Genomic DNA, 21,373 nt, shown 5'->3' on the forward strand with positions numbered 1-21,373 from the left:
TTAGCATTTGCATTCACATTGGTGTGGGTGATCTCTTGTAGCTGGACCTGAATTGTACTGCTGCCAGACACACAACACAAAAATCACCTAAATGCAGCTGATGTTAAATTACCATGTTGATATCAAACATGTCCCCAAATGTATGAAAAACACAAAATACAAATTACAGAGTAACATGGATGAATGCTGGTAATGTAACAAGAAGGAGGAGAATTCATTTCACCCATAAATAGGAAAACAGGCCGTTGTACTTTGAAATCAACTGTACATTCACTATGATTTCACATTTTTTTCTTTTTAATGGTTTATATGCATTTTCCAATTAAGCCACACCAAGCATTTTAAATTTGCATTTATTCATTAGCACTTGGACACTTTTATCCAAAACAACAAGCGACTCATCACAAAGAGGCAATAAACACGAGAAGTGCTAATACAAAATTTCAGACATAATAAAACACACATGGAATTCAAATATTTAAAAAATAACTCTAATTTATAAAGCAATCATTTATATATTTATTTATCTATTTATTTATTTTTTTTTTTGTTTATTGAAGCACACAAGATTTCCCATGGTCCTTCTCATAGCTGTCAATGATTTGAGCATTTCTGGCTTCAATTTTCTTGAGTTCTGCAGCGTACATATCTGCGGTCTCTTTGTATCGTCTCATGGCCTCCTCCATCTTCAGCCTGCATTCTTCCATTTCCTTATAATGTTGATGTAGTTGTTCTTTCTCTGGATTTCTCTCATGTTCAGAGTTTTTAGGCAAATCTTTACTGCTTTGTTGATCTGTGACTGTATCTTTAATCCTTTCTACATTCTCTTCTCCACTCTCAGCCTCTTTTGTTTTACATTCTTCTGTCCTCTCAGACTTTTCCCCTTGTTTTTTTCTAATTTTTAAGGCTTTAAACACATTAAATATTTTAACATGTTTCTCACGATCTTTATTAGATTCTCTTTCTGTTTTTGGTATCTCTCTGTCAAGATCTGTTGTTTCTGGAAGCTGATTTTCTTGCTTTTCAATCTGATCATCATTCTTTCTCTGAAAATGAGTTTGTTCAGTGCCTGTTGTCACTGCGTTTTCTCTCTTTTGTCTCAGCTTTGCGATCCCTCTCTCCACAAGCAGGAATTCTCTAATTTTTCCTCTTGCTTTTTCCTCCTCTAATTTCTCTTTAATTTCTTTGATTTCAGACTCATATTTGGCTTTAATGGCCTCTATCTCTCGTCTGACCTCTTCTTCTTTCTCTCTGTTGATCTGCATGAGTCTGAATGCTCTCTCGGCCTCCTGAAACATTTTGTCATTGTAGAAACTGGCATTATTATCCCACATCATCTTATCAATCTTCTTTAACAGACTTACGACCTGATCAGGATCCTTCTGTTTATTATTGAACACATGAAATCTTCCTCCACAGTCATTTATCAGTTTCTGAACATGTGGATCTCCTTCTTTAATGTAGTCTTCAATACTTTCATCTATGAGATTGTCTCCTCGTGTGAACAACACCATAGTGTAGGCCTCTGCTTTCTGTCCAAAGGTCATCTTGATGAGCTGAAGTGTTTCTCTCTCCTCTGGTGTGAACGGGCCGACAGCAATGACCAGCAGAAACACATGCGGTCCAGGAGCCAAGAGTTCAATGCACCTCATGATCTCCTGCTGAATCTCTTCATTACTGAGGCTCGTGTCAAAGAGTCCTGGTGTGTCCACCACAGTCACAGGTCGACCACAGGCATCTCCACTCTCTTTTTGACACATTTTGGTGACAGATGACATTCTGGAACGTGATTGAAACACATTGTGTCCCAGGATGGTGTTTCCGGTTGCACTCTTTCCCACTCCAGTTTTTCCAATCAGGACGATCCTTACACCATCCAAGGTCTTCGCAGCACTGTCTAAGATTGTGAATCACAAACACAAATGTTCTTAGTAAAATTTATCAAAGTAAAAAAAAAACAGAAGATTAGGTCACTGGAAACCTTTCTTGTTAATGAAATATTTAGCCTATCAGTAATGAAATTTGGTTATTTTTATTTTATCTACACTCTAAAAAAAAGATGTTTCTTTAAAGGAAAAGTTTATGTTCAACACTACGTCAATATACAGCAGAATTGGTGCCAGAATTTTGAGTTATTGAAATACATTGGAAAAAAAAAAAAAAATGTAGTGTCATTTAAATGTTACATTAAACATTTTTTTTTTCTATTTTTGCAAATAGACTCATGTTTATTTGATGTTTGATATATAAAAAAAAAAAAAAGAGCAAATTTATTTAGCAGTCACAACCTAGTTTTTGTTATTACAATTAAGTTGCCATGTGTCACCAGTCATTTAAGCATATTCAAAATGACACAAAGTGAAAATAGCATGGTATTTTTGGGTTATAGTTACCATGGTGAATACAATACTAACATAACTGTTGATAAAACATGGAAACTGCTCCTTCATCATTCCTTCATGCAAATCCTTCCTAACTAACACACAAAGTAGCAGTTATGTGATTAATTGGTACTTTAATTTCACAAGTTGCATGCTTGTACTGTAATTTCTTATGCGTTTTAGTGAAGTGATATACAGTGTGCGACAATGCATTTGTGTGTGCAATTGAAGAGTGCACAATGAAGCATGGCATAACGTCTGACAGGACATTCTAAAAGTTCTTTCTTTCTTTCTTTCTTTTTTTTTTTTTTTTTTTTTTTTTTTTGAGGTGAGCGACTTTTTATTACATAAGTTATGACAATGACGATAGAATAATGACACTGACATTACTGACATTAAGCCTAGAAACATCTCATCTGACTGCAGATCGGGACAGCGCTTTTTTCTCAGGCACTTTTTACTTAAACTGCATCTGACAGAAATGTTAACAGCTTTCATGCATACATGAAAGTATGCATGAAAGCTACACAAGCTTTCTCTGTGCTACACAAGCTTTTGTGCTTAAAAAGTATACAAATTTTTATTAAAAAAAAAAAAAAAGACTTATCATTTCACTAGATAAGACCCTTCTTCCTCAGCTGGGATCATTTAGAGCCCTTTGAAGCTGCATTTAAACTACATTTTGGAAGATCAATGAAGTCCATTATGTGGAGATAAATCCTGAAATGCTTTAAACATAATTTCTTCATGACTGAAGACAGAAAGACATGAACATCTTGGATGACAAGGGGGTGAGTACATTATTTGTGAATTGTTGTTCTGGAAACCACTTGATTCACATAGAATTTTGCATGTATCATCAACAGAATAGACACTAATGACAACTATATATAAAGAATTTTAATTAGTCAAACCATTTAAAAGATATATGCAAATACATTTTGTAGTCATTGTTCCATGCACTTACTTAAACTATGTCTTTTACAGGGGTCATCGGATGCCCATTGTCCACAAGTTGATATGATTCTTTAGGGTCTTAATGAAAAGTTTCTAATATACTTTGATTAAAAATTCTCAATGGTTTTGTAAAACAACACCCTTTTTACCTTGCCAAAATCAGCTCTGCAAAAATCATCTCATTCTAAGGGGTTGTTCCTTTAAATGCAAATGAGCTCTGCTCAGCCTGCCCCTCTCTTCTCTCTGTGGAAAGACGGTCTTGTTTACATTAGCCGCATTTAGCCGCTAAACTTCCTAACTACCACGTTATAAGGAAAGACGAACGCAAAGATTCATAAAAAACGCTTATACTCATCTTGATGCTGGATCTTTCAGCACAGATGGATATATGTAGATCGGGAGGCGCATTCCCTTCACAAACAAACATAATCTACTGCATCTTCAGCGGCTCATATGTCGGGAGTAAATGACGACCACTATGTTCATTATTACATCCAGCAACACAACACCTCATTCGCTCCACAGGGTCAATTTACGTGGCCATCGGTTTTAATGGTGCCATCAGTGGAAATCTTTGGCTGTGGACAATGTGAAACATTGTTCTCTAATGTGTTCACCTTCACTGTCTTTCCCACATCTGGGAGAGTTACAGTGGGGACAGCCCCAAAGAATCTTACCACTCGGACAGTGAAGCATGGGGGTGGATAAGTGATGGTTTGTGCTGCAATATCATGGCATTCCCTAGGCCCAATACTTGTGCTAGATTTGTGTGTCACTGCCAAGTACTACCGAACCATTCTGGAGGACCATGTGCACCCAGTGGTTCAAACATGGTACCTTGAAGGTGGTGCCGTGTATTAGGATGATAATGCACCCATACACACAGCAAGTCAATTTAAACATCTCCAGTGGCCTACACTGCACTGGTAAGTTTTAATGACATTTTTGACATGAATACACAGAACATTTTCTTCTCTCTTTTTTCAGGTTATTATATATACAGAATACTGAATATTATGAAAGAATTGTTAATCATTAATGTTAGAATGTTGTTATAGCATGTACAGCTACTCTCAACTGCACTGCTTATTTTTACAAGGCTAATCACATACACAGAACATTTTCTTCTTTCAGTTTTCAGGTTATTGTATGAACATACAGAGTACTGAACATTATGAAAGAAATGTTAAACACTGACGTTAGAACACTGTTATGTACTTGCATGGACAGATGTAGGCTACTGTCAATTACACTGCCTATTTTTACCAGGCTAGTCATATCGTCAGTGTAAACACATAACCCTAATGTCCACCTTGGGCATGCCTTTGATTAGCGATGGTATGACAGGTGTAATTGCAGTAAAAGCCAGTCTAAAATAGCTGTGGATTTCCAGTCTGTTGCGCGACTTTGTTTTTATAGCCACAAGGGCACTGAATGCAGCTACAGAAAGGTAGATGTTACAGAATGAAAGAACAATCTTTGTAATGGCATAGTTTGCTGGTTTAGGTGCGACATCAGGTCCCCTGACTATCCAAAGCTTTTTGAAACCATTCTTCTGGAAGTACTTTTTGTTATTTATTTATTTATTTATTTTTTTAGCAAATCAGTCTGAAGTTTAGCAAGCTCATGCACATCTTCCAGCTTGGATGCATAATAATAATAATCTCTGATTCTTAGAGCAACTTTTAATGAAGTTCACAACTTTTACAACTGTTGCCAGGGTGTCATTAAAGTGTCTGGACTTTTTTTTTTTTTTTATTATTTTACTGGCGAGTGCCTGGCAATGTATCATACACTGTAAAAAATAAAACAAAAACAATTTGTTGAGTCAACTTAAAATAATTTGTTACCTGGCTGCCTTAAAATTTTAAGTTCAGTCAACTCAAAAAAAGTTTATTCAGCTTGAAATGTTAAATTATACTAAGTGACCACTTGTTGATTCAACTTAAAATTTTAAGGCAGCTGGATTACTTACCCATCTGTTAAGTTTAGCAAACACAAATATCTAATTTGTTACTTATGTAGTCGGAAATGGGTGTGCTGTGCCTTTAAGCGGGCAGGTGAAGCAACAAGCTGGAGGTTTTTTAAGTCTTGTGATTGTTAAAGGGGTCATCAGGATGCCCATTTTCCACAAGTTGATATGATTCTTTAGGGTCTTAATGAAAAGTCTATAATATACTTTGGTTAATAATTCTTAATAGTTGTGTAAAGTGTCCTTATACTCACTTCTGCTGTAAGTGAAGCTGGATCATGAATGATTCACATGGATATATGTAGATCGGGAGGTGCATTCCCTTCACAAACAAACGTAATCTACTGCATGTTCAACAGTTCAGATGTCAGGGAGTAAATGATGACCACTATGTTTATTATTACATCCAGCAACACAACACCTCAAGTGCTCAATCTGAGACATTTTTGTCTAATTTACATCCCTGCTCCAGCATCGAAACAAAGAGGGCAGACTGTGACAGCAATACTTGAATCATTACTAGTGGGTTAGCATGATTTTCACTTTAATTAGTGATACATTTTGCATTATTCCCATTAATTATAAATGTGTATATAGTAGCTTTTGTCTAATATAATGGCATATATAATACATGACAATTATGGCTCACGTAATTACCTAGCTAACCTAAATACAGAATTGAGTGCTAATTTTATTTACCCCACTACACAATATTTTTAACCTCTTCTCTAGTTGGTACACCTCTAGTTTCTATAGGGCTCTGCTCTAGGAATGTTGTCTCAGGGTTAATGTCTGATGCTGCTTATCCACATATTTTGTAATGCAAAAGTAAGCTATTTTCTGTGAATGTGCAAGACTTCCAATTTATTAGCCATTATAGGTAAAGAACTAGTAGAATAAGTGGGAACTGGAAAACTAGCTAACCTAAATTTTTAAACAGAATTGAGCATTTAGGTAAATAATAATAATTATAATAACTGGAAAAATATATTAAGTTTATAAATGGCTACTGATCATATGTTAAAAATAAGCTGAATAGTCATCATTGTACTTGTACTGACCCAATTCAGCATGTTTCTGTATGGTTTTGAGTAGTATTTGTAAGGAATGTTATCAATCAGAAGTCAACATAAAAACAAAAGCAAAAAAATAGTTTGTATTGTTGAAATTGTTCCTTTCATACTCACCTTGTGATAGGCTCCAGTTAACTGTCCATCTACGCAAACCGGAAGGTACACCTTCAGAGGAGAAAAAAAAAAAAAAAAAAATTTAGAATTACATAAGTCTCTTCTTGTATTGTGCTAGTGGTTCTCATTCCAGTCCTGGGGTAACACCTCTCAGCATATTTTTTATGTCAGTTTTCTGATGCCCTCAGCTACATCCAACAACAGAACACTGTAATCGCTTAGAAGACACTCTTGTCTTCCCCTGCTCAGGCATCAAAACTATGGCGGACTGCAGGGCTGGCCCTGTGTTCAAACATTCACACACAAACTGCATAGCTAGATATTTCAAAAGTGCATCTGAAGAGAGAAATTGAGGAGTATATGTGACTGTTGGGTGTTTTCTTATTAAAAAAAAAAGATGATGATAGTGTTGTGAATTTTTTCTCAGAGACCAGGAGACGTTTTGGATATCTTGAAGCAGAAGTTTCTCTTTATTCAGATACTCACTGCATAGTGCTGCAGTCATCAAAAGTCGTCTAACAAAATCTCAGCACAGCAGAGTATAGAGAGTTTAAAGGAGGAGAATCAATCTAAACAAAGCATGCAAATGTGGTACAGGAAAAAAGCTCAGTAAAAGATTTTTTCCCAGCCTTGATCTATTTAGCATCCAAGTGTCATTCAAATGCATATGTGTTAAACAAAACACACAGTTGTACCTTGAGCTTAGAATTCACACTTAACTTGGAAAAACCTTCTAGATGTTCAGGAACTGCATAAAGACAAAAGGTTACTGTCTCAGGGCCTGGACTGCCTGCTCTTAAACTGTCACAATATACATAACTTTTTTAATTCATGCTGTTATATTGGAACCTAGCATAAGATCAGCATATTTTAAACAGATTCTTAAATTTGTAATCCCACAATAGTGAAATGGCAACACTTACATTAAGGTATCATTTGGTAACATTAGTGAATGTAATAACTAACTCAAACTAACAATTAACAATACATTTCTAACAGTATTTATTATTTTTGTTAATGTTAGTCTTGGAAAATGACCCTTATTTTAATTTATTTCCAGTAGAACTATAAAAATATAGGTGCTGCCTATAAATCACATAAATAAACACAAAAAGCAACAATAATTACATCTGGTATTCCTGTTCAAAACTAATAGAGTTTTGTTTAAACACTTCACTAGCCTTACTGTTTAATCTTAAAAATGAATTTGAAGTGTCCAGTTTCCAGTAGATGACAGCAATGTTCTACTAAACTACAGCCCTTTCTAATAACAAAGTCCCTTTAAGGCAAGACATTTTACTCGGCTGCCATCTTTGAAATGCCTCTAGGGCAGGCAAGTGCAGCTCCATTGAAGCAGCCAACGTAGTACTGAGCACATGTCTCAGAATGTTGACTGTTTCTATAGCAACCTGGGACTTCTAACGGCAGCTTCAGTGATTTGCTGACTTTACTAATCAGTGATTAGCTCTTTCATTAAGCAGGCGGAGCTTCGTGGCCATGAATGAGCATTGCATTTTTCCCTATTCAAAACTATATGACAAGTCTTGGGTATTCTATAAGGTGCAGTGTGACTGCCCCTTAAAGCAGCTGAAGCAAGTGTGAGGCTGCCTTTGCTTGCAAAACAAGCCCTGACATCTCGGTCTCTCCTACTTCTACTAGCTACTTCTAAACTTCTTTTCCAGCTCCCATAGCACACACTAGCATGAGGCTGCCTCCGCTAACAGTGCAGGCTACACAGGTTCTTCAGAACATCACAAACCCCACCCCCTTTCCATGGCCTACAGCTACAGCAGTTAAAACAAACGTGAGGTTGCCTCCGTTTGCAACACGGGCCCACACACCTTTTCCGCTCCCCTATGCTACTAATACCCATTGTTCTCTTCAGTGGCCTCCAGCTCCCGTAGCAAATGCTAGCGTGAGGCTGACTCTAGTGGCTCACAACATCCAAACACAGATCCTGGCAGGTACAGAAATAGACCCCTTATCTAGGGCCATCACTAATGATTAATTTGGTAACAGAATTATTGGTTGATTTGTTCTGGTAAAACAATACGGTTCTGTTGAACAAAACGTAACAATTTATTATAAAAATATAAAGTACATTAAGCATTATATCAAAGCCTACAGAGGGCACCAACAGCCGACGATCGTTTTTATATATCACCGTGCTACAACAATCATATATCCTTCAATGCAGACATCAAAAGCTACCATTTTTTTTTAGCTTTTAATTACCTTCAGTCATTTCATAGAAATAATCTGTTCAAGCCTTATAGAGTTAAACTATTCAGGTTTTTAAACAAGTGCTCATAATCAGCCCTTTCAATGCCCCACCTTCTCATTTCGCATTACCCCTATTGGAGTGGCTACTAGGACAATTCTTGGGTAAGAAATGCCTTGTAATTGATCTGTCAGCTCTGCATAACTCCCTGTTTTCAAGCATAAACTCCTCAGATCCTCTTGATGAATTATCTCTTAATAGTAGGCCATTGGCCATGCAATCAATATGAAAAAATAATGGGTCTTACCACTTGGATGGCAAAAGTTGGCATCACCTTAGCATTCAAAGCTATATCCATCCAGATTCATGGCACATTTGGGTTACACTGGAACAGGAAATTCTATTTTTCGTACACTTAACTTTTGGATGCAAGCAGCACCAATATTTTCTGACATGTTAACAGAAGTAGCTTATTGGATTTGTCAAACAAATATGCAAAGTAACAACCCATCCTCATTGGAAATACATGTCTCTACATACATTACCTACAACTCTACAACACCATAATTGATGTACTTACTGCACGTTTCGCTGCAGTTTCAAAGTGAAATGTCCAGACAGTGGCGCTAAAACACGTTAAATACATGACTGTGGCACATTTTTATTATGAGTGTACAGGCACATATTGCTGAGTTTTTATTACGCTGCTTGAGATACGTATTGCAGCTGTTCAGAATCCAAATATCTGGGGCATGCCGCTAAAGGTTAATGCTCTATTGTACTGGAAATATTCCCTACACCAAACCCAACCCTAAACCTAACCAATAGTGATAACAAATGCAAAATTGATTAAAAAATGTATTTGGTGATGCATCGTGCTATTTTAACTTCTTTATGCAGATTTGAGCTGTTTTGTCAAACACAGTTTCACAGGGTTCAAACCGGAGCTCTTCATCACCCAAGTGCAATGCCATGTCACTTGAGCTACTCAGCAAACTGGCTCCATTAGGAAACTCATGCATATTAGGCTGTATATGTGATGACAATGTTCAAAAGTATCAATTTTCAAATCGTGCAAGATGTTAAAATTGTTTTGAAGCCATAATATAATATTCTGCAGTAGTAATTGTCTGAAAATTAGGCTTTATTAATCAATACTCAATACTGTGTAAATCATACTATGTGTGAAAAGGAATAAAAGTTTCACTGCCTCTAGTGTTCATTTCACCTGGAAACTTCAGTGATTCGTGCATATAGGTACGTTTTTTCAGGTTTGCAGTAATGTATATAGAGGCACATATTTCCAATGAGCCTAAGTTGTAAAGTAATCCTTTATAGCATCAAACACTATTAGACATCTCAAATTGTTCTGAGTATGGAACTCCTTTGCTTTCCAAATCACGCTGCTTCTCATCCATCAGCTATTGCTAATAAGACTTTCTTAATGAATTACTTTATTCTGTCTTGTGGCTTGGGCTTTTTATTTGTGACTGAAAAATGGCTAAATGTGGATGAAACCAATCCTCTTTTTGGGCCGGGTCCTGAATCTTTGAACTTTTTGAGTACTGTAATAGCCTATTTAATATGCCAATAATTTGCATATTATTATTGTTTGCTTAATCTTGCTGTCATTTATGGATAAAACTTGTGTTTAAACATTTAAGGAAACACCAGTCAAATGTTTTACAAGTGTAATATCATACGATTCAAGAACCAACTAGATTTTGTAATTTTGTTTTTTGATTTAACTCACATTTGTTTATGGATTTCTGACAGACTGGATGAGTAAGAACCCATTTTTCCTGCCACTTTAAAGGTGCTAAATAGGTAGTTGTCTTCAGAAACACTTTTTTGTCATGCTGGTTAAAAGTCTCCTCACATCCTGATAGCAATCATTAGGTTAAGTGGCCTAAATGTATTTATATGTATTTACATATTATAAAAAATGTTCGTTCAATCAAAATTATGATAGGCTGTCCTAGCTGCCTGTGAACATAAGTATTTGCATACCTCTGCAGACCCTGTCTGCGTAGACAGCATACGTCATCAGCGCATTCACGTACGCTGTGCAGAAAGATCGAGAATAGCAGGCAAACATCAACAACCTAATCTTGTACATGTGCACAACATGTGTCTGTATGTTCTGGAAAGGTGAAGAGATGACTCGTATACCGATATCTGTCTCTCTTTATTTTATTTATTTCCTATTTGTTTGTGACCTGAGTTGGATGCATGCTTGTATCCATTTTTCCTCGCTCGATCCCCACGTATGTGGACAAGTGTGTTGGCATGTGAGGCATTTTATTAAACTCAGGCAAAATATGCCATCTTCTCATCTCCCGTGCATTCTTAGCACCACACAGTTTTCCTATCTGGGCTGTTGAACATTTTAACTCGGTGTTACAATGTATTGTAGTAATGTTGTCTCTGGTCATCTTGTCTGTGTGCGTAGATGCGCTCAGGGGGTGTGGCTTTGTACAGCGATTTCCTGGGAGGGTGGGACGTTTGCTTTCAGTGCTATCAGGCTAAAGTTAGCATTTTCCAAGATCTCCTGTTGCACCTTTAACCCTCCTATTATCCTTGGGGTCAATATGACTTTTAGTAAAAAAAAAATCATATTCTGGAGTTTTGACTTGCTGGGGTTGAATTGACCCAGTGGAAAAAATGTGTTAGCGGATTTTAGGGTAACAGTAGGGTTAAATTAATCCAGGACTTTCTATCTACACAATAGTAAGAAAACTTCACCTTCTCTGAAACGACAAATATTTTTGTTTTTAATGAGATGATTAAGGAGTGATTCACGCGTCATCAGACATGATACTTGGATTATAATGGACTATCACGGCTGAGATTCTCCGATAGCATTTGGATTCACACTCTACAGATTTAGCTGATCAGAATTTAGTGAACTTTTTGGGGATATTTTTGGACTTTGGATATTATTGAATTGCGCCACGGTCTCACAATGTGTGCGCCTCCACACTGCATCACAGGAGGGTGATCTCATCTGCTTTCGTGATGAAGGAAGTGCATGCTTTGAGCATGAATATTGATTACTACAGAAACAGAGGAAGTGAACGCAGTCCCTAAAAGAGTGCTGAAGATGACTGTAAAAGCGCAAAAGGGATGGCTTAACCAGCTGATGGGAACTAGGAAAGCTGGACATGAGAGAAACTGAAACTTTGCTTGTGGACTCTGGTAATGTTGACACTGTGTATGTGGTGAGTTTGCACAGTCCTTTCTTGCATTCCAAGACATTAATAATGCAACCAGAGAACTTATGTCAGATGATGAGGCATATTTAGATCAGTTATACTGGTTTGAACCTAAGTTTAAGGTCAAAAATTGGGTTGAATGTGTTAAACTACAAAGAGGCAGAGCAATGTGATGCAGAGGTAGAGATTTCTTCTTCACAACTTCCCTTCTTTCTGAAAAAACTACATCAAAATGACATTGCTGAGATTTTCATAAAACAGCTTTATCTATGCTCCCACCTATGGATATTCCAGTCTTTAGTGAAGACCCACTTGAATTCACCTTCTTCATGTGAGCCTTTGAACATGGAGTAGAGAATAAGACAACAAATAACAAAGACAGATTGTCCTTCATAGAGCAGTTCACCACAGGACAACCAAAGGTACTGGTAGGCTGTATTATTGCAATTTAAAATAAAAGTTTTCTATTTTAAAATACTTTAATGTATAAATGATTCCTATGAAGCAAAGCTGAATTTTCAGCATTGTTACTCCTGTCTCCAGTGTCACATGATCCTTCATTCTAAAATGCTGATTTATAATAAATGTTGGAAACAGTTGTGCTGCTTAATATTTTGGGACCTGTGATATTTTTTCAGGATTCTTTGATAAATAAAAAGTTGAAAAGAACAGTGTTTATTCAAAATAGAAATTTTGTGTTACAATATATACTACTATTCAAAAGTTTAGGGTCAGTGAATTTTAAAGAAATTAATAATTTTATTCAGCAAGGATGTGTTAAATGAATAAAAAAAATGTGATAGTAAGGACTTATATTTTTGCTTAAAAATGAAAATCTTACTGTTCCTTTTATATTTAAATAATAAATATTTAATATTATTTAATATTTATATTTAAATACAGCCTTGATGAGCATGAAAAACTATTAAAAAACAAAGTCAGTTATTTATTAGGTTCACAATATACCCCCAACATAATATTAAAAATAATATTAAAACCAACTGAAGCATTTAGACTGATAGAATACTATAGAACAGAGAACAAACTGAAGCATTTAAACTGAGATCTGTAAGTTAAATATTTTCAAAAAAAAAAAAAAAAAAAAAAACATGAACATGAACATGATTTCTTCTGTGCAGACACGGTGGATGAAGTATGCAGCTTTGGGGATTTTAATTTTAATTTGGAGATTCTTGGTGTTCTGTTGAATATTCTTCAATTATTACAAAATGCAGCAACCAGACTTTTGACAGGTACCAAATAACAGGTCAGTGTTTCCCCAGTGCCATCCTCGCTGCTTTGGTTGCCGGTTAATTTTAGAGTTCATTTTACTGTATGATTTTAAAGCCTTGCACGGTCTAGCACCTGAATACATTTCAGACATGATCCAGTTTTATTCTACGACACGGCCATTAAGGTCATCTCAGTAATTCTTATTAAAGGTCCCTAAATCCTGCTCAAAGTCCAAAGGAGACTGTGCCCTTTCGGTTGTGGCTCCTCGCCTCTCGAATGCCACTGGAAATGAGATGTTGTACATCACTGTCATTTTAAAGCACTTTTAAGAGGGCACTTACCTACCCAGGCATTTGTTGTTAGTTGTTGTATATTTGTTTATGTCATGTTGTTTTATGTTTTTGATGTCTTAGTTCTGAATATTCTGTTTTTATATGTTGTTTTATTGAGAGGCACTTTGGTGAACATGAGTTGTTTTTAAATGAGCTATACAAATAAACAAACAAACAAAAACATATGCTTGGAGCACTTAAAAATGTAAACACTTAAGCTGTATGAGAAACAATGTTTTCATGTGTCAAGCTAGCATGTTTGATATTGAGTTTCTATTTACTGTGTAGTGTGTGGGCTTTCAGTGGATGGGCAAAACATATTTAAAATATAAAAAATTTCTTTGTTGTTTAAATACAAATAATATTTTTAGGAGTTTGGAACAACTCTGTTGCGCTGGGCACTTTGAGATAACGAGGAACTGTGGAATAACTTAAACAGTCTTTAATAAACAAACCATAAGAAATACAGTGCAGGCAGGAACACCAGACACTGGAAACAGGAACCACAGGACTTACAGTGCCCTCCACTAATATTGGCACCCTTGGTAAATATGAGCAATGATGGCTATGAAAATAAATCTGCTTTGTTTAGCTTTTTGATCTTACATTCAAAAAATTCACAAAATGCTAACCTTTCATTGAAGCAAAACAATTAAAACTGGGGGAAAACTTACGTTATGAAATAAATATTTTTCTCTAACGCATGCTGGGCACAATTATTGGCACCCTTAGGAATTATAATGAGTAAAATATCGCTGAAGTATATTCCCATTCATATTTGCATTTATTTAGCACACTAGAATGACTAGGAGTATGATACTGCCCAGCCATGACTTCCTGTTTCACAGGATTATAAATATGAGGAGCACAAAGGCCAAATTCCCTTAATCATCCATCACAAGGAATAAAACCAAATAATATAGTTCTGATGTGCAGAACAAGATTGTTGAGCTTCACAAAATAGACAGTGGCTGTAAGAAATAAGTCAATGCATTGAAAAGTCCCATTTCCACCATCAGGGCAAAAATAAGAATTTCAATCAACTGAAGATTTACAAGTCTAACTGGAAAAAGTGCCTATATCGTCCTAATGCATGGTGAGGAGGAGAGTTTAAGTGTCCAAAGACTCTCCAAGTATCACAGCAGGAGAATTGCAGAGATTAATTGATTAATTTGACTGAATCTGTTAGAAGTTCTATAATGAGCTGTGGTTGGATCTTCCATCAGGACAGTGATCCAAATCAAACATCAAAATCAACACAAATATGTGTCACTGAGCATAACATGAAGCTTCTGCCATGGCCGTCCCAGTTGCCTGGCCTGAACCCTATAGAAAATGCATGAGGTGAACTGAAGAGAAGAAGCACCAGCATGGAGCTGAGAAATTGAAGGATCTGAAGAGTTTCTGTATGAAGGAATGGTCTCTAATCTTATGTCAGGTGTTCTCCAAACTCTTCAGGCATTAAAGGAGAAAACTCAGAGCTGTTATCTTGAATAAAGGACGTTACAATAATTGGGTGCCAATAACTGTGGTCAACATGAACTAGAGAAAAACATTTATTTCATAATGAGATTTCCCCCTGCTTTCCATTGTTTTGCTTCAATGATAGGTTAGAATATTGTGATTTTTTTGAATGAAAGATTAAAAGGATAAACAATGCAGATTTATTTTCACAGCCACTATTGCTCATATTTATCAAGGGTGCCAATATTAGTGGAGGGCACTGTAAATAACAAGGAACTAATGAGGTAATAAACGAGAGACAGCTGAAACAAATGAAAAAGCACACATGATGGAGATGGAGAGACTAGGGACCCATTCTTCGTACGTCGTTTATTACATCCAAGATCAAATTACACATTCAAGATGATATAATCGCGCTAATCATGACCTGGCTAATTCTGTTCTTCGAACACACTGTTGTTGATGATTAATGTGGCTGGATTGAGTTACCTGTTGGTTTAAAAGGGGCTATGTATCGATACTCAAAACCATGTTCGGCAATGCAGTGACTGGCTGGCAGCAAGACGTAACGTAATGACATCATATGATTAAAAAAGACATGATAAAAAAACTTGACAAATTTCTGGACTTTTATAAGGAAACAGCTAATCAAACAAAACTACATAAATGTTATAATAGATCAATGAAATGTGCACTGTTTTTATTTTATTTTTTACATGATTCTCAATTATTTTGTCACGGAGGCAAGACAGGAAATGAAAGATCGAGGAAAGGTCCCTGTGTAGCGTGGCGGAGAGCTCGAACGCGGATGTGCATGAACAAGCAGGTTAACCACGCAGTTTATCTGAGAACACTCCGACAAAGGAGTTGAGATTCCCACCAGGAAATCCGCATTCTCACACGCACACAGACAAACACACAAAAGCTCCGGAGAGCGGTACTCATGTGAGTAGAGACGATTAGGGAAGACGACCTTCAAAAGAGTCCCACATGAACTCAATGTCTGGTGCCAAACCAACCTTTACTTCCTGTTTATATAGCCACAGAGATTACTTCCGGGACCTCGTGACCTCACGTGATCCGGTGCATGTGACATATTTACGATTTACGATATATTCATGATTTCTAATTTTTGTACAGGCTTCACATTTTTATTTAGTTTTAATGTAATAATTAGCAATTCATTTAATTTTATCTTTGAAACAAATTTGTTATGTAACAGCATTAATTAAAGTTTCTTAAGGGTCAAGATCTCACATTATCTGCATCTCATGTGCTCCATAAAGCCACTCCCATAACAGCTGTCATCACTCAAATTAATGCACAATTCTACATGATCTGTAATAGCATGTGTGTAAGATTCTATAAAGTAAGTATTTTATGACGAATAAATCATTTTAATGAGTAAACCTGGCTATGTCTATTACAGACTACACAACATTAATGTATTATTTTCATTTTTTTTTTTTTTTTTAATTATTATGATTTTAAATTATTGTCCCTGGATTAATAGTACCCTTGTAATAGTAGTAATGGTTGGGACAGATTTTAAGTATCAATTCTGCTTAAATGCAATCTAATCCCGTTTACATGAAATAAGCCTGTTCTTGAGCAGGCTTCAAGCTTAAGGACCTGTTGCTGTGACAGCAAGTCCAGGATGAGCATCGAATAATCAAACAATCCAAGATCATGTCAGATCGTTAACAGTCAAATCCAGCTAACTGAGTTAGCGACGCACGAAGAACGGGCCCCTGGTCAAGGGGAACATGTGGGGAGAAAACATAGACTGTAAAAAACATGGACGTAGTGTCCTTGACGTACACTCGTAGATTTATGAAGAGCATTTCTGAAGCCTAAAGATGGGTGGGGCCAACCGCCGCCATCTTGGCAGCGCGTCACTCCCAGATAATCGAAAATGGGCAAAAAAGGCAGGATGTGGGTGAAGCTGATGTGCCTGGTTGCTGAAACCACGCCCGCCTAACTCCACAGTAGTGACAGCAGTGCTGCACTTCATCAGACAAACAAATTAGATAGATCACGATCTAACAAACTGCTCCAGAAAGTACTGTAACCAAGCAACAATTAGATAACTTGGCAGCAATAATTAATCGTAAATAATCTTAAGGTTTTTTTTTTTTATAATGCAGATTTTTCACTTAGTGCCAGCTGTCAGTCTGGCGCTGCTCACTTCTACACATGAGGACTGCTGTGTCAGCTTAGCATGTATTACACACAAAATCAGTAACAGTTCGCAATTAAATCCCTTTTCTTGTAACTCAATAAAATCCTTGGCAATGAATGTCATCGGAGATGTTTAATTCACAATCATTCTGAGCATTGTTCCTACCTGCTGGCGTTTATCAATCCACCATCGTTCTTATAGATTAGGCTATTTTCATTTAATTCGATGCAATATGCTAAGTATGTCTTGCATCCTTTAATGTTAACAAACATTGCAAATAAATTGGCTGCAAAATGGTATTAACTATTAGTCTGGTTGTTATGGTCAGAAAAAAAAAAATGAACCACAGTATAGCCTTGAGGTACCTTGGCGTGACATCTCACCTTTTGCAGACAATGCAAAGGAGTACAATAACTTCAAAAAATCAAAATCAAGTTTGAGATCATTTTCATTAAAACATCTAATTGCCAGATTTCCAGTGTCCTACCCATAATAAATTTTTCTGGAAAAATAAAAATCTTTAAATCCATTTTTCTCAGTTTCACACTCCAACGAGTCTTTTGCCTTGCAGGGCAAAGCACCTGTCACTCAAGTGGCCACCCCTAATTATGCAGAACTTTAAGGCTTAATATAAATTAAACGGATGAGTTATAAAAAAAAAATTCACCCCCTCACAGTTTTCATGAAGGGCAAAATTACCTATATATACCAAAATCACTTTTTGTACCAGGCGGTAAACATATTTTTTTCCGCTGTAAAGTTGGCATTTTAACATAGAAGGACTATGGGATTGACTTCCTTTTGCAGCCAGCCTCTTATGTAAAGTTTTTGTTGTCTCAGTTTTGTATGTGTAGTCCAACTATTTATTATAGTTATAGTTTCAAATGCAGCCAGTTACTCTATTTGGCATTTTAACATAGAAGGACTATGGGATTGACTTCCTTTTGCAGCCAGCCTCTAGCGGCCGGTCGATGAATTGCAGTTTTAGTTACTTCCGTGTTGGCTTCAAGAGGGAAACCGGGAGGTTACCACTTGGGAGAAAAACAAACAAACAGACATTCCATGGGCTTAACAAACATGTGGGTGAGTGATGAGAGAATTTTATGTTTTTGGTTGAAATAGACTTTAAAATGTTGATAATGCAAATTTTCCTTGCATTAATTTGTAATCTTGCAATGTCAAATAAATTTTATGACAATGCTGAAATGGGTTTTTCTTTTTAAAGTTTGAGGTGAAACACCAGAAACCTGTATTCAGCACTGGATGGTCAGCCTTGAGGAGCACATAGTTTGTGAGGGCATCCAGTCGGCTTTTCTGTCTGGGCTTGCAGCTCAAAAAAAAAAAAAAAAAAAACTTTTACTCAGATGTTCTCAAGTGGTTCACTTCTTTGCAAGCAGAGTTCATTTTCTGGACAGCCTGCACAATGTATTATAATAATTTGTTAAAGACTTGTTAAATCAATTCATTTTTTTCATTTATACAGCTAAAATGTGCATTTATTGTTATACATGTAGTAATATTTGGGCTTTGTTTTACCATTGGTTTTCATTTTATAAAAATGTTCTGAGTCAGAATCTGAATTAGGTAATATTTCGAGTTTATTTCTGTTATGACCACTGCTTCCTCTTTAATAGCTGAAATTAAAATCTTTTGTTTTGAATGTTATTTAGGTTTTTTGCAAAATAAAGTTTTTTTTTGTTTGTTTATTAAATAATAAAGATGAGATGTTTTTAAACAATTTTAAAGCTGCTTTACTTCTGTTACATTTTAAGTCATTATTTCAAAGGGTACAAATGCATTAAAAAATAATAATAAATAAATAAAATAAAAAAGGAAAATGTTGTTCTTTTCACTGGCAGTCCATTACTCAGTAGTTTACACAATAGTATAGTATATTTGTATTGTAGTTTACATCATAGTTTAAATATGCCTCCTGTGAGGAAGAGGGAAAAAAAAAAAAAAAACCAGTGCTTTTCTCAGAAATTTACTTGAAATGTAGAAATTTATGCTGTATAATGTTTAAAAATAAATAAATAAAAAATACTTTGCTTGCTCTTTCTTTAATTTCTCCATCTTGTACTACTCTAAGCTTTGCAAAAACAAAACAAAACAAAACAAAAACGTAGCCAACTGTAAATTTCACCAACAGTAAGACACCATTAATTTTTACAGTAAATTGCTGGCAACCGTGCTGCCAGTTCCTTGTTGTTTTCTGACGGGAAACTTTTTAACAGTGTAGGCAATTCAGTTTAAAGTATAAAGGCAGCATAATATACAACATTGAAGTTACATAAAATATAACGTGATGAGATTTTGCCCTCAGCCAAAAAAAAAAAACTATTTGCTCTGGAACAGATAAAAGTTTAGTGAGACCAAAGACTGCCCATGAGATTTACCCAAAACAAATTATATGTCATGTTTAACCACTATAGACTTAGCCCTTTAACTGACATCTCTACCAGTTAAGCTTACACTGACAGGGAATAAATCTATCAAAAGGAAGAGATGAGAGAGCAATCTTTCCACAGCTATACTGCCCCACCTCTGTGTCTGCTGTCGCCATGGGGGATAGGAATTTTCAGTTTAATAAGTGACAGCAGCAGTTTACAAACTTCTGTGACTTGTGTGACAAAAGTTAGTCACACAAAGGAATTTCAGTGCTTGTTAGTCATCAAATAATAGGGTAAAACAAGCAATCAAGTAAGTAGGGATGAAACCATAATGTTGTTGTGAATAGGATAGAGGTTAAAGAACAGAATTATTGCAAAAAAATATGAAAAATGCAGAAATGTTTATTTACCATTTATTTATTTACTTTTTATCCAAAATCATGCATGACAGTATGGTTGACATGTCTGTAAAAGACATATCATATAGCATATATAGCACCGCCATATGTATATACAGATGTTTAAATACATACTTTTTTTTTTTCTTTGTGAACACTGAAGGTTATGAAATGTATCCAATAACTTCTAATAAAGTTAAAGAAATGTTTATTATTGGAAAATATCATGAAATAGTTATCTGGATTTTAACTGAGATTTGCCATGGCCTGACAGTTCAACCATACAGTAGTTTTAAATAAAACATAAATTAAGATTAAAAAATCTTAATTAAAAAATTATATTTATTAGATAATAAGAATTTTAAGTTAAATAATTTTTCATTAGCCCCTTTTAGGGGTGAAAGTTAAAGGGATAAGGGATAATTTCAATCCGCGCAATCAAAAAACAAAGCAAGAATGCTGTGGTTTGCAACAACAATTTAGTCTTTTATCTCAGCATTCCTATCAATTTGTATAAAGCATAACAGTAACCCTAGAATGTGATCAAAGAGTTTAAAATATTTGCGCTAAGATATGCAACAATTTTTATGACTGCAGAAATAAGTTAATACACACATTATCCCACCGGTCAGAATTATGACCGACCATAAAACACAATTTTTACACACTTTTCAAAAAATAATTATTGATTACTTCAAAATGTTACTGACACATCATTTGGATATTTTCATGTCTGTGAAAAATTTGGGATCAACGGGTTAATTACTATTTGGAGCATTGTCATTGCTAGAATAGGGCTTCATGGACTCATTTTTGAAAAACTCATAAAACTCTACCAAAACTGACATTTTTAAAATGTCTTTTAAGATCTCGTGCTGCATAAATTTTATTTAAATGTAAAACTCACTGTACAAAGGTTGATGTTTGCTTCTTATTTTTTGGAATCTTGCTGAACTTTCCTGATCATCATCTATGGGAGGGGGAAAAAATAAATATATAAAAAGCAAGTTTAGTATGGCATGTTATTTCATTCCTTGATAGAATACCATTTTTATTTTTGAATCCAAATATCTTATTTATGCACATATGTGAACGAACTTATGAACAGATACCATGGGAAGCAACTCACCAGATTGTCTGGATGTTCTGCCAGAGTTGGCCATCTTCACCCAATCCACTGAGTTTTACTGAGTTACTTTTCTCAGTAAAACACTGTGTAGTATGAAAAAGAAGAAGAAGAAGAAAAAAAAAAAAAAAAAAACAGTTTCCTTATTGAAGCAAAAACTCAGAAACTGGTTGGACTTGTTTTGGAATGTATGTTCCAAACAACTCCCTTCCAGAGGTGGGTAGATTAGCCAAAAACTGTACTTTTATCAATAATTACTTAAGTAAAGGTAAAAGTAACAATCCTAATAATTACTTTAAAAAAAGTATCCAATGA

General features: G+C 35.5%; 1 protein-coding gene across 1 annotated transcript; it reads right to left on the bottom strand.

The window, feature by feature from the left end:
• Positions 1-551: 551 nt before the first annotated feature.
• LOC127160598 (GTPase IMAP family member 4) lies at positions 552-21,095 on the bottom strand. Its single transcript, XM_051103236.1, has 5 exons — positions 21,062-21,095; positions 20,840-20,902; positions 6,498-6,548; positions 944-1,897; positions 552-883 (listed from the first exon to the last, which is right to left on the bottom strand). The coding sequence occupies exons 1-5, from the start codon at positions 21,093-21,095 to the stop codon at positions 552-554; spliced, it is 1,434 nt and encodes a 477-aa protein (XP_050959193.1).
• Positions 21,096-21,373: the final 278 nt, after the last annotated feature.

This window comes from Labeo rohita, unplaced genomic scaffold (genome assembly GCF_022985175.1).
Source record: "Labeo rohita strain BAU-BD-2019 unplaced genomic scaffold, IGBB_LRoh.1.0 scaffold_399, whole genome shotgun sequence".
NCBI lineage: Eukaryota > Metazoa > Chordata > Actinopteri > Cypriniformes > Cyprinidae > Labeo > Labeo rohita.

What these genes read in the sequence shown, in the direction of transcription:
- LOC127160598 (XM_051103236.1), bottom strand. Translation starts at nt 21,095, where the DNA reads ATGGCCAACTCTGGCAGAACATCCAGACAATCTG. An exon ending in CAGAACATCCAGACAATCTG is followed by an intron (nt 20,903 to 21,061) that starts GTGAGTTGCTTC and finishes CCCCTCCCATAG; the next exon opens with ATGATGATCAGGAAAGTTCA. An exon ending in AAGAGAATCTAATAAAGATC is followed by an intron (nt 884 to 943) that starts GTGAGAAACATG and finishes GAAAAAAACAAG; the next exon opens with GGGAAAAGTCTGAGAGGACA.